The 15,056-nt window shown below is 38.0% G+C and overlaps 1 protein-coding gene across 7 annotated transcripts in view; it reads left to right on the top strand.

The window, feature by feature from the left end:
• Positions 1-15,056, top strand: part of WDFY2 (WD repeat and FYVE domain containing 2) — a 183,160-nt gene that overhangs the window by 115,261 nt on the left and 52,843 nt on the right. For all 7 annotated transcript variants that reach the window (XR_008700923.1, XM_055542220.1, XM_055542219.1 and 4 more), the window contains one exon: positions 12,013-12,067. Coding sequence is in view for 6 of the 7 variants with exons in the window: in XM_055542220.1 (XP_055398195.1) it covers positions 12,013-12,067 (55 nt within the window). In the remaining variant the exon portion in view is untranslated. The remainder of the gene's footprint in view (positions 1-12,012; positions 12,068-15,056) is intronic.

Here is a 15,056-nt window from a genome sequence, read left to right on the forward strand (position 1 = left end):
TTTACTTCTATGATAAGAAAAATAAATAGTAAAAATAAAGCACAGTTCTTTAGTCTGCTTATTTCTGAATTTGAAATTCAACTAGATAAAAAATAAGTAAAAATATAGACTATTTGAAATTTTTCATCAAGTTTCATTGGAAGGATATACAAATAAATACAGAACTTTGGATAAAACACATTTTTTTCTCATCTACAAAACACTTACAAAATCATTACTATCTTCACCATGAAGAAAATCTTAACTAAATTCTAAAATGTAAAAATGTTACGTTTTCTGAATATAAGCTAATAAAATTAGAAATTAACAACAAAAAGTAGCCATAAATATAACTTCTCATAAATTAAGAATTTTTTTCTAAATTACTCCTCATTTAAAGAGGAAATCGACATATAAATGATATATTTATTAATTCATAAAATAACACTGAAATTGTTTTAAAAGCAGCTGCTTTGTATCAAAACCTATGGAATACAGTCAAATCTATACCTTGAGAATTTTGCCATAAAAAAATTTTACTTTAGCATAAAGATGTATACATATGAACCTAAGCATTCAGCTTCATTTATGAAAAAGTGATAAAGTAAGCTAAAAGAAGGTTGGAATAGAAAATTATAAAAGTAAATCTTGAAATTAGAGATAGAGAAAACAAAAAGACAGTACATAAAACCAAAAGCTGAGTTTTAGGAAGTACTGATAAAATAGACAACAAATTTCTGGTACATGTCATTAAGGAAAACTATAAAGATAAAAAGCAGATGATATTAAGTGTAAGAAAACAGATACAAGCATATTATATTTATAACCACCTAATTTTGCTGTAATGGAACATACACGTTTTTAAAAATTATTGAATGATGCATGATCACACGATAAAAACCATAAGACATATGGGAAAAATTGGGTGTGGGAAAAATTGGGGCACGTTACTCAAAAAATTTTCCCAGAAAACAAACAACTTTGTTGGTGATATTTAAGAAATGAAGATAGGACACTGGTTAAAATGCTAGCATAGTTTTTATGCATGTGTTACATAGTTGAGGAATCCATAAACATTACAATATATACATAATTTTACCTGGAAAGACATGAAGCTTGCATGTGGAAGTGGACTTCAGAAAGGTCACAGTTTGTGAGTTATTTTGAATTAATGGAGGAGGTTAACTGAAATCAGAAGGCCAAGTTTTAACACCAGATGAAGATAGGTGTGGTTCTCAGGCGGTGATACCCTGAGGTAGATAGTAGATGTTTAAGGGATGTGTGTGTGTGTGTGTGTGTATGTATACTGTGCATTCCTGTGCAGCTCAGTTCAGCTGGGTTCAGTTTTATATGTTCACCTAGTATTTCTGGAGGACAAAATCATGTGTAAGCACCTATAAAATCAGAGCTACGCTCAGATCATTCCCTAATATACCAATCCCATTGAAACTAATTCATGTTTTTAGCATAAGTGGTATAGCAGAACTGCCTGTATAAGAGAATGAAAGAATCAGAAGACAATATTAGTTCTGTAGTAACATATTTGAAAATTTGAAAATGAATGATTTTATAACAAAATATAAATTAATAAATTTGACTCGAGAAGTAGAATGCTTACATAGATCAATAGCTGTAATGGAAATTAGAAAATTTTATGTAAACATGTCTTTGAAGAAGACATACAGATGGCCAAAAATCACATGAAAAGATGCTCAACATCGCCAGTTGTTGACATGCAGGTCAAAACCACAATCAGGTATCACCTCACACTGATCAGAATGGCCATCATCAGAAAATCTACAGCAGTAAATGCTGGAGTGGGTGTAGAATATAAATTGGTACAGCCATTATGGAGAACAGTGTGGAGGTTTCCTAAAAAAATAAAAATAGAGCTTCCATATGATCCAGTAATCCCACTCCTGGGGCATATATCCAGATAAAACCATAATTCAAAAAGATACATGCACCCCAGTGCAGCACAATTTACAATAACCAGGACATGAGGCAATCTACAATGAACATTTAGAATAATGTTATGGATAAAACATTAAAATGGATAAAGAAGATGTGATATACATACACACACACACACACACACAATGGAATATTACTCAGCCATAAAAAGAATGATATAGGACAATGGAATATCACTCAACCATTAAAAAGAATGATATAGGATTTCCCTGGTGGCCTAGTGGATAGAAATTTGCCTACCAGCGCAGGGGACACAGGTTCGATTTCTGGTCCAGGAAGATTCCACTTGCCACAGAGAAGCTCAGCCCATGAGCCACAACCACTGAGTCCACGTGCTACAGCTGCTGAAGCCCGAGCGCCCAGAGCCTGTGCTCTGCAATAAGAGAAGCACAAAATGAGACGCCTGCGTCCTCCAGTGAGGAGCAGCTCCCACTTATCACAACTGAAGAGAACCCGTGCAAAGCAACGAAGACCCAGCGCAGCCAAACAGAAAGAAAGAAAGAAAAATGTTAATGTAAGAAAAAAAGGAAAGAAATAATGTCATTTGCAGCAGCATGGATGGACCTAAAGATTTTCATACTGAGTGAAGTCAACTTCTTATTGCAAAATTCAGACTGAAATTGAATAAAGTAGGGAAAACCACTAGACCATTCAGGGATGACCTAAATCAAATTCCTTATGATGATACAGTGGAAGTGACAAACAGATTCAAGGGCCTAAATCTGATAGACAGAGCGCCTGATGAACTGTGGACGGAGGTTCCTGACATTGTACAGGAGGCAGTGATCAAGACCATCCCCAAGAAAAAGAATTGCAAAAAAGCAAAATGGTTGTCTGAGGAGGCCTTACAAATAGCTGAGAAAAGAAGAGAAGCTAAAGGCAAAGGAGACAAGGAAAGATATACCCATTTGAATGCAGAGTTGCAAAGAATAGCAGGGAGAGATAAGAAAGCCTTCCTCAGTGATCAGTGCAAAAAAATAGAGGAAAACAATAGAATGGGAAAGGCTCGAGGTCTCTACAAGAAAATTAGAGATACCAAGGGGACATTTCATGCAAAGATGGGCTCCATAAAGGACAGAAATGGTATGGTCCTAACAGAAGCAGAAGATATTAAGAAGAGGTAGCAAGAATACACAGAAGAACTATACAAAAAAGATCTTCATGACCCAGATAATCACGATGGTGTGATCACTGACCTAGAGCTAGACATCCTGGAATGTGAAGTCAAGTGGGCCTTAGAAAGCATCACGACGAACAAAGCTAATGGAGGTGACGGAATTCCAGTTGAGCTCTTTCAAATCCTGAAAGATGATGCTGTGAAAGTGCTGCACTCAACATGCCAGCAAATTTGGAAAACTCAGCAGTGGCCATGGGACTGGAAAAGGTCAGTTTTCATTCCAATTCCAAAGAAAGGCAATGCCAAAGAATGCTCAAACTACCGCACAGTTGTACTCATCTCACACACTAGTAAAGTAATGCTCAAAATTGTCCAAGCCAGGCTTCAACAGTACATGAACTGTGAACTTCCATATGTTCAAGCTGGTTTTAGAAAAGACAGAGGAAGCAGAGATCAAATTGCCAATATCCATTGGATCATAGAAAAAGGAAGAGAGTGCCACAGAAACATCTGCTGCTGCTGCTGCTAAGTCACTTCAGTCATGTCTGACTCTGTGCGACCCCATAGATGGCAGCCCACCAGGCTCCTCCGTCCCTGGGATTCTCCAGGCAAGAATACTGGAGTGGGTTGCCATTTCCTTCTCCAACAGAAACATCTACTTCTGTTTTATTGACTACTGCAAAACCTTTGACTGTGTGGATCACAACAAACTCTGGAAAATTCTGAAAAAGAGATGGGAATACCATCTGACCTGCCTCCTGAGAAATCTGTATGTAGGTCAAGAAGCAACAGTTAGAACTGAACATGGAACAACGGACTGATTCCAAATCAGGAAAGGAGTACATCAAGGATGTATATTTTCGCCCTGCTTATTTAATTTATATGCAGAGTGCATCATGCGAAATGCTGGGCTGGATGAAGCATAAGCTGGAATCAAGATTGCTGGGAGAATAATCGATAATCTCAGATATGCAGATGACACCACCCTTATGGCAGAAAGAGAAGAACTAAAGAGCCTCTTGATGAAAGTGAAAGAGGAGAGTGAAAAAGTTGGTTTAAAACTCAACATTCAGAAAACTAAGATCATGGCATCTGGTCCCATCACTTCATGGCAAATAAATGGAGAAACAATGGAAATAGTGAGAGACTTTATTTTGGGGGGCTCCAAAATCACTGCAGATGGTGACTGAAGCCATGAAATTAAAAGACGCTTGCTCCTTGGAAGAAAAGTTATGACCAACCTAGACAGCATATTAAAAAGCAAAGACGTTACTTTGCCAACTAAGGTCCGTCTAGTCAAAGCTGTGGTTTTTCCAGTAGTCATGTATGGATGTGAGAGTTGGACTGTGAAGAAAGCTGAGCGCCAAAGAATTCATGCTTTTTAACTGTGGTGTTGGAGAGGACTTTTGAGAGTCCCTTGGACTGCAGGGAGATCCAACCAGTCCATCCTAAAGGAAATCAGTCCTGAATATTCATTGGAAGGACTGATGCTGAAACTGAAACTCCAAATACTTTAACCACCTGATGTGAAGAACTGGCTCATTGGAAAAGACCCTTATGCTGGGAAGCATTGAAAGTGGGAGAAGGGGACGACAGAGGATGAGATGGTTGGATGGCATCACCGACTTGATGGACATGAGTTTGAGTAAACTCCAGGAGTTGGTGATGGACAGGGAAGCCTGGCGTGCTGCAGTCCATGGGGTTGCAAGGAGTTGGACAATGCCTGAGCGATTCAACTGAAATAAGTCAGACTGAGAAAGACAAATACCATATGATATCACAAACGAACTTACAAAACAGAAATAGAAACACAGATGTAGAAGACAAACTTATGGTTACCAAGGGAGAAAGGAGATGAGGAGGGATAAATTGGGAGATTGAGATTGACATATATACACTACTATATATAACATAGATAGCTAATAAAGACCTATTGTATAGCACAGGGAACTCTACTCAATACTCTGTAGTGGCCTATATGGGAAAAGGATCTAAAAAAGAGTGGATATATATATGTATATGTGTAACTGGTTCACTTTGCTGTCCACCTGAAACTAACACAACATTGTAAATCAACTGTACTCCAATTAAAATTAATTTTAAATAAAGAAATTGGAATATCTGTCAAGAAGCTGTTATTTTTTTAAAGGACTGGGAGTTCCTGATTTTATAGTTGAATTCTAATTCTTCAATCTGAGTTGTTCATTATATTCCAGAAGATTTTTTTAAAAAGTTGTGTGTGCTCAGTTGCTCAGTCATGTCCAATTCTTTGCAACCCCATGGACTGTACCCCACCAGACTCCTCTCTGTCCATGGAATTTTTCAGGCAAGAATACTGGAGCCGGTTGCCATTTCCTGCTCCAGGGGGTCTTCCTGACCCAAGGATTGAGCCTGCATCTCTTTCCTCTCCTGCATTGCCAGGCAAATTCTTTACCACTGTACCACCTGAGAAGCCCTCATACCACAGTTGATCTTAGCCAAAAGGCCGAAAAGCAGCCTTTTTAAAAGGTAAGATGCTTAATTCATTTTCTGAAGGTAAGGTGTGCCAGATACTGCTTTAAATATTTCATAAATATTAATTAATCCTCACTGCAGTCTTATGAAGCTATTACAGAGAAGAAAACTGAAGCACAGAAATCTTGAGTAACTTCCCCAAGATCATGTAACTAGTACATGTTTTAGCTGGGATTTTAACCATACAGTTTGGTTCCAGAGCCCGAGGTCTGAACTCTTACCTACCCTGTTCTTTGCTATCTTTAAACTAAAACTGAAGGAAGCTAGCTAGCTCTCTGGTTCCGCAGTGACTCTGAGTTGTATGAAGTACACCCCTTGAAAGGCCTAAAATCTGACTTCCCCCAGTGACTGCTGACAAGGAATAGGCAATGCAGCCTTCTAGAAGGAGGGGGAGGGGGAGTTTGGTGAGAGTTATAATCAAATTTTAAAGCAAGGGAGCAGAGAGTTGGTAGATAAATTCCCTCTTTACCCCGCTGTTCAGTGGGTTCTTGCAAAGTCTGGCGTTTGTTCTGTCTGTCCAGAGACCTGCTGTGCTCTGGAGAACCAGCTGGGCTTCTTCATAAAGCACAGCCCAAATTAGTGACACGCCATTCATCTTTTTCTGCCTCACTTTGCTTTTCCCTCACTCAGACCATGGATACCACATCTCCAAACTAAGAAATAGCACTTAAGTTTCACCTCAGACACAACTTTTTAGGAAACCAGGCTGCAGCAGAATTTGAAGATGAAATTCCTAAAACAAGAAGTGTATATGGCAAATAAACATAGAAAAAGTGCTCTGACTCATAAGCCATTAAGATAATGCATATTAAACCATAGTGATAAAATAGACAATTTTATCTATTTTATAAATATTAACAAAATATTTCTTTTATATTTATATAAAATATACATTTATATTTATAAAATAGATAAAATAGATAATTGTATGTTAATTTGGCAAAAAATTGAAAAGATGAGTAATACCTAATGCTGATGAGATATGGGGAAGTAGGCTTTCGTATGAGGGCCAGATGGTGGGAAAATGAAATTCTGCATACTTCTACAAAGTGATCTGGCAGAGTGTATTCAAATATTAAGTGTACACAATCTTTCAGCCAGCATCTTTGCAACATATGCATTAGTTCATATGTTTATACATTTGAAGACATTTCTTGCTGTATTGTCGTGATAGTAGAAAATAGGAGACAAGCAGAATGTCCACTTACTGAAAGATATTTGAAAAAAATATGGCATATCCATATTTTAGAGTGTGTTTTGCCCTGGAAAGATAGTTCTGATATATTACAAATGAAAAGAACAAATTGTAGAATAATGTATATAATATGATCCTATTTTTATACTATACAACAAACCAGAAAAAAACAAAACCTATATGTTTACATAAGGGTTTTCTTTAGGGTGATAAAAAACATGTGGAAGGATACAATAGACTGTTAGCACTGTCTCAAAGGATTGAGATAGAGAGCAGAGATAATTACTAACCTCTTCCTTATATATACTGTGTGATTTGTATGCTCATCTATTACAGTGAACATTAAGACAGGTGTGATGAGAACCCAGCAGCTTTCCCTAAAATCAAATTTCAGGCAAGGGCAATAATTCCTTTTCAACCTTGATTCCTTCTTATGATTTTTTTTCAACATTGTTCTAAGAGTTCTCTAACTAAGGGAATAAGATTTTTTTTAAAAAAAGGAAATAAAATGTATATTGACTGGGAAGGAAGAATTAAGACTATCTTTGTTGCAGATAACATGATGATCTATGTAGAAAATCTCAAAGAATTGTAAAAAACAAAAACAAACAAACAAAAAAACCCAAAATCTCTTGGAACTAATAAGCAGTCTTATTGAGGTTTCTCACTGGAAAAGACCCTGATGCTGGGAAAGATTGAGGGCAGGAGGAGACCAGGGGCAACAGAGGATGAGATGGTTGGATGGCATCACTGGCTTAGTGGACCTGAGTTTGAGCAAACCCGGGGAAATAGTGAAGGAAAGAAGCCTGACAGGCTACAGTCCATGGGGTTGCAAAGAGTTGGACATGACTTAGCAACTGAACAAAACATTAAGATTACAGGATTCAAGGTAATATACAAGTCAGTCATTTCCTGTATACCAGCAATGAACAAGTAGAAATTGAAATTAAAAAAAAAAAACAAAACCATTAGCATCCAGAAAGATGAAATACTTGAGTGCAAATCTAACAAAATATGTAGATCTATATGAAAAAAACCACAAACCTCTGGTGACTTAAAGAAGAACTAAATAAATAAAGAGGTGTTCCACATTCATGGAAAACTCAGTATTGTCAAGAGGTCAGTTCTTCCTCTTTGATCTATGGATTCAGTGCAGTCCCACCAACCACCCACCAATCCTTGGAATTTACCCAAAGGAGTTGAAAAAGTATGCCCACACAAAAACCTGCCTGCAGTTGTTTGGTGGTGGTTTAGTCCCTCAGTCATGTCTGACTCTTTGCAACCCCGTGGACTGTAGCCCATCAGGCTCCTCTGTCCATGAGATTTTCCAGGCAAGAGTACTGAAGTGGGTTACCATTTCCTTCTCCAGAGGATCTTCCCAACCCACATCTCTTGTGTCTCTTGCATTGGCAGGCAGGTTCTTTTCTGACTGAGCTAGGAGAGAAGCTGCAGCTGTATTTGTAATTGCCAAAACCTGGAAGCAACCAAGATATCCTTTAGTAGATGAATGGATAAGTAAACTGTGGTACATCTTGTCAATGAAATATTATTCAGAGCTAAAAGAAACGAGCAATCAAGCCAAGCAAAGACATGGAGGAAATTTAAATGGGTATTATGAGTAAAAGAAGCCAGCCTGAAAAGGCTGCTTACCGTGATTCCAACTGTATGGCCACCTGGAATAAAGCAAAATTTTGGAGATAGTGAATAGCTCTGTGGTGCCAGGGATTAAGCAGGAGAGAAAGATGAATAGGCAAAACACAGAGGACTTTTAGGGCAGTGAAAATACTCTGTATGATACTCCAATGGCAGACATAATGTCATTTTACATTTGTCAAAATCTACAGAATTTAGAACACCAAGAGTGAAGCCTAGTGCAAACTGTGGACTTGGGGTGATAATGATGTGCGATATAGGTCATCAGTTCTAACAAATGTACCACTCTGGTGGGATGTTGATGAAGAGGGAGGCTATGCATGTGTGGGGACAAGGGCTTTATGAGAAAATCTGTACTTTCCTCTCAGTCTTGCTGTCAATCTAAAAATGTTCTTAAAAATTAAATGAGGGAGGATAGAAAGATGGATAAAATAATTTTAAATGTGTATGTCTTTTATTAAAATTAATTTACTTATTTTGGATTGTGCAGGATCTTTAGGTGCGGATTGCAAACTCTGGTGGTAGCAGGTGGGATCTAGTTCCCTGATCAGAGGTTGTACCCGGGCCCCCTGCATTGTGAGCATAGAGTCTTAGCCATTAGACCACCATGGAGGTCTCTGTTGTTTTAATAAGGAAAACTGAAAACAATATAGACATTTGTCAACAGAAGAACATTCCAGTATATCTTATGCAGTCATTAAAAAGACTGAAGTTGATAAGTATGTACTTATCTGAAACAATGTGCATGATTTGTTACCAAAAAATAATATTGTTAAATGATACTAATATTTTGTTTTATTACATATTCCAGTAATACTTTTCATAATAATTATCTCTGAGAAATAGTATCATAAGGAGCTTTTAAATATTTATCAGTCTTACGTTTCCTAGAATAGCAAATTGTCTGTTTGATCAAGAAAGTAATAATGAAAAAAAATGCTGACAGTTTCTGAAATTTTCTCCATGATTATGTATCTATTTTCATAGGAAAAACAAATGAACAAGAAATTAAATTCACCTATCCAGTGAACTGAGAATTTATTATATTTGTATATCTTAACCCTAAACACAAATCTGCATCAAGTTGTTTTATTTTATATCCTGCCTGTTTCTGATAGGAGTTAATGTACCTTTTGCCCAAGCTAAAGAACCCTTTCAGTGTATTCAAAATAACATATGCACGATAAGAACTCAATGAACACTTGCCCAAATAGCAGTTGTCTTTAAGAAATACATTTTGTGTGTATGATAGGAAATTTGGGATGCTCTAAAGTATGGGGATGCTTTTGAACTGTGGTGTTGGAGAAGACTCTTGAGAGTCCCTTGGACTGCAAGGAGATCCAGCCAGTCCATCCTAAAGGAGATCAGTCCTGGGTGTTCATTGGAAGGACTGATGCTGAAGCTAAAACTCCAATACTTTGGCCACCTCATGCGGAGAGCTGGCTCATTTGAAAAGACCCTGATGCTGGGAAAGATTGAGGGCAGGAGGAGAAGGGGACAACAAAGGATGAGATGGCTGGATGGCATCACCAACTCAATGGACATGGCTTTGGGTGAACTCCCGGAGTTGGTGATGGACAGGGAGGCCTGGCGTGCTGCGGTTCATGGGGTCACAGAGTCAGACACAACTGAGCGACTGAACTGAACTGAACTGAACTGAAAATATGGGGGCACAGAAATAGATAGCTAATGGGAAGCTGCTGCATAGCACAGGGAGCTCAGCTCAGTGTTCTGTGATGACCTGGAGGGGTGAGATGGATGGGCGTGGGAGGAACCTCAAGAGGGAAGCAATATATGTACATATAGCTGATTCACTCTGTTTTACAGCAGAAACTAACACAACATCGTAGAGCAATTATCCTCCAGTAATAAATATAAATAAAGAATGGGGCCCAGAGCTGAGCTATTCTTGCCAAGGATTAGGGGTGGTTGTGAACTATTGCTCAGATAAGTACGTGCCTTTTTACCCACTTACAAGCTCCTTATGGGAAAACTACTTGACTTCTCTAAAAATTAGTCTGCTCTCTTCAATTGTGAGCCTAGCTCTTCAGAAACCAGAAATGAATATTATGCCACTCCTTGAAGGAATAATGAAACGAATTTAAAAAATGACAAGTTGCATAATGTTATTACTGAGAAAAACATGGTGAAGAAAATCCATTTGCAGATAAGCTTCTTAAGGAGGGCTGGGGTGGAAGAGTCAATACCCAGAGGGACTTTGTTAAGGTGTTTATCCTCTCACATCACCTAGTACTTTAACTTTGTGGCACCTAATCATGTACCTCTGAAAAACCACAGAAACTGTATGAACTCAGTAAATACCCAGATTGCAAGTCACGCGTCTGTGCGTCTGTCCTCCTACCTCCTTTCTTGAAGTCATCAAGGAGCAATTCTGAAAGCCTCCAAATGTTTTGAAAAGATTCATTGTTCTGTTTTTCAGTTCCCATAAAGACATCATCAGTTTATTACTCTTGGCAGTTTTCCTTGTAGTTGACAGCCTATTGTTAAGGATATATGGAAATATACTGTTTAAGAATGCACTGGGATGACCCAGAGGGATGGTACGGGGAGGGAGGGGGGTTCAGGATGGGGAACACGTGTACACCCGTGGCGGATTCATGTTGATGTATGGCAAAACCAATACAATATTGTAAAGTAATTAGCCTCCAATTAAAATAAATAAATTTATATTTTTTAAAAAAAGAATATATGGACATTTCAAAATTTGAAATGCTGCTTTCAGATTTTGCATTTGAAAGAAATTAAAGGACTCAAAACCTGGCCTGAACTTATATACCTCTGACTGGCTTCTACATATGGGTCTTTGTTTGTGCTTAGGTGAAGTATGCTAACATAAACACAAAATCACCTCTTCTGTGTCTTCACAAAGAGTATGTACAATGTGTTATATAGAAACTGATCATTTTGAGTAAATTTGAAACTGAAACTAACTTCATCAGATTGGGAGACATCTTTTACATATTTTTTTTTCCACTATTTATTGACTATGTTTTACATATCCATTTTTTCACTATATCTTGACTCTCTACTGTGCCAAAGCACTGTGTCAGGTCCTCTGGGGGCACAGGGATGAGTAAGATGCAGCCTTGAGAAGCTTGTTATACTGGGAAATAAGACTGCTATTGGAAACCGAATCTTTAAAATAGCTAACTTATTTTCCTAGTAGATCATTACCATCCTGTTTGATCTCTGGTCAGAGACTTGCAAAATTTCAGCTGTGGTACCACCGAGAAAAAATGTAATTTGAATTGGATTTACCTTCAAAATTGACCTGGATCAAAACTCTGAACTTGATCCAGTTTTCTTGATGTATACTTTAAAAAAAAAAAAAAAAAAATCAATTTCAGAGTTGTAAGGTTAAAAATTACGGTAATTGCATTGGATCATAATTATGATTGTTACTTTTAGAGAGGAACAGAAAATGCTGAGTTGATTGGCAAAATACTAATGTTAGATGTAATTCAGTGATGATGTTTGCTTTATACAATCCAGTTTTTACCAAACATGTTTATTCACTTAAAGAATTTCTTTTACTTAATATTTTCCTTCTCTTTTGTAGGAGTTTATTTTATCAGAAGATTATAACAAGATGACTCCTGTGAAAAACTATCAAGGTAGGAATGAGAGTAGTGTTTTCATTGCCTTAGACTTTGAAATGTTCCTTGACGGCTTCCGTGGCCACAAGAGGGGACTTAACTTTACAACAGTCTCTGGGAACAAAACACCGCAGTGCTTTGTGGTGAATATTATCCCGGTTTTGGAATCAAGAAGCAGAGGCCCAGAGAGATTGGCTGACTGGCATGTAGTCCCGTGGCCGGTACAGTTGCAGAGCCGGTTGCAGAACCAGTCCGGTTCCCATGTGACTCCTGTACCCATGGCCTTTGTCCCTGGTCTCCCTGCTCCACCCCACTGCCTGCAGACCCTGCAGCAGACTTGGAGAGTGGGGCCGGGCTTGGGAGTGAGCTGCTTTCCACGGAGCTCGTTCCATTTTTGGTTAACGGTTGTAAAAGGTTCATATTGTCTCAGGGAAGGCGTTCGGGTTTTATTGTGTCTTCAACATTGGCATCGTTCCATAGACCATTTACATAGTACAGATCAGGAGCAAATTTTCACTAAGGAGTGTTTCCTCCAGGTCAACAGTGGCAGGGCCCAGAACATTAGAAGTAGACCTTGGAACATTTAGAGGTCATTTCATCCACATCTTATGACCTCATTCATGATCATCCGGCCTCTCCTCTTGAGGTATCCTTAGACGTAGCAACCCTTCCTGATTTTAGAAAATTCTCAGCATTAAGTTCTTCATTTCTAGATGTTGAGCAAAAATTCATTTCCCTATGGGTTTATTCTTTTTTTTTTCCTTTAATAACTAGTTTTTTTTTAATTTTCTTTTGAGCTTTTTATTTTGCATTGGGGTATAGCCCATTAACAATGTTTAGATAGCTTCAGATGAACAGTGAAGGGACTCAGCCATACATATACATGTATCCCTTCTTTCCCAAACTCCCCTCCCATCCAGGCTGCCACATGACATCGAGCAGAATTCCGTGTGCTATACAGTAGGTCCTTTTTGGTTATCTATTTTAAATATAGCAGTGTGTACATCACCATCTCTATTGGTTTATTCTTTTAGTGTTTTTTTTTAATGTATCACTGATCATTTATTTAGTACCTACTGTGTTCCAATAAACTGAAAATTATAATAGTGAACAAGGCATGCATAGTATCCATGCATCCCCCATGAAAATAGAATCAAGTAAATCTAAACAGAATTAAAGCAGATCAAATTCAGCAATATAAAAAAGGGAAGTACATCACAACCAAGTGAGGTTTATTCCCAAAAAGAAAGAAAAGCAGGGACAGGTGTTTGTATGTCCATATCATAGCTGCCTTATTCACAATAGCCGAGAAATGGAAACAGCCTAAATATTCACAGATGGATGAATGGGTAAACAAAATATGGTTTATCAATACAGTGGATTCTTATTTGGCCACAAAAAGAAACTGAAGTGCTGATACCCGTTACCATGTGGATGAACCTTGAAAACATGCTGAGTGAAAGAAAAGACCATACATTGTGTGATTACATTTATATGAAACGTTAAGAATAGGAGAATTCATAGCCACAGAAAGTCAGTTAGGGGTTCCTCAGGGATGGGACTAAGGGGATTGGAGGTATGGGCTTCTTTTGGAGGTGATAGAAATGTTCTGGAAATAGAACATTTCCCGTAATGATTGCACAACACTGTGAATATACTAAAAATCACTGAATTATACACTGAAAAATGGTTTAAATGGTGAATTTTATATAATGTGGATTTTTATCTCAATTACCATTTTTTAAAACAATCACTTTTAAAACAAATACGAAAAACAAAGACATTACAAGAAAGGAAAACTACAGCCCCAATTCTCTCATAAACTTAAATGTTAAAGTCCTAAAAGAAATACTAGCAAATCCAGCAACGTGTAAAAAGAATTATACATGATGACCAAGTGGGGTTTATTCCAGATACGCAAAGCTGGTTCAGTGAAAATCAGTGTAATCCATCATGTCAAAAGCCTAAAGAAGAAAAATCATAGGATCATATTAATTGACACAGAAAAAGCATTCAATAACACCTGATTCTCACTCATGATCTAAACTCTCAGCAAACTACAAATAGACAGGAACTTCCTCAACTTGAGAGAGAAACAACTGTTAAAAACAAACTATAGCTAACATCATGCAGTTGACTCTTGTGCAACTGCAGATCGGGAAGTGCTGTGGTATTTACTGTTGAAACATACCTGCGTATAAGTGGACCCATGCAGTTCAAACGTGCCTTGTTCAGGGGTCATGTGTACTTAATTGTGAGAAACTAGATGTTTCCTCCCTACGATGAAGATCGTGGGCCCCGTTTAACAAGTACAGCCAGGCTTCGAGCCTAGGTTCCTGAAGCTTAGCGCTACGTATGTATCTTCAAATGGTTTCTTTTTGAATAAGAGAATTCTGTCATCTTAGAAAGAGTATGTGCTTTGAGTTTTAGGGTTTGTTTTTTGTTGGTTTTTGTATTTTCAGTAGTCATAGGCAGCCTGACAGAGAAAGAGAACCAACTTTGGCAGAGAGACTAGGGTTTTAATTCTATCCTTGTCACTCATAGATTGTGTAGCTTTGAGCAAGTCACATAAGATTTTTGAGTCTCTGTCTCTTCCTCAGACATAGCATGGTAGCTTGGAGGGCTGTAAACCCCCTCATCTTCCTACTGTCATCCCCTTGGACTTAGAAAGTAACAGGAAGAGGATCAACGGCGCCTTCTTGAAAAAAGGGAGCAAGGCACTGAGGGCCACGTTCTGCCTGAAGTAGACTTGAAAGTGAATCATTAGAGAGTCCGCTTTTATTCCACCATTGGTGGAACTTAAATTGGGCATTTGATGACATAGACATGACAGGAGTTTCTCTAGGAAGTCCCATCCTTGAGTTTAAGACAATGTTTTGATCTTGATGGTGGCCAATTCTCTGAAAGACAGGTACTGTGTAGAGAAGTTACAGTATTATTGCTTCTATGCCCCTTCTAAATCCCTTTAGACTCTCCAGCTTCAGATGTCAGATTTTTAAACATCAGG

The sequence above is a fragment of the Bubalus kerabau genome, chromosome 12, assembly GCF_029407905.1.
Source record: "Bubalus kerabau isolate K-KA32 ecotype Philippines breed swamp buffalo chromosome 12, PCC_UOA_SB_1v2, whole genome shotgun sequence".
Taxonomy (NCBI): Eukaryota; Metazoa; Chordata; class Mammalia; order Artiodactyla; family Bovidae; genus Bubalus; species Bubalus kerabau.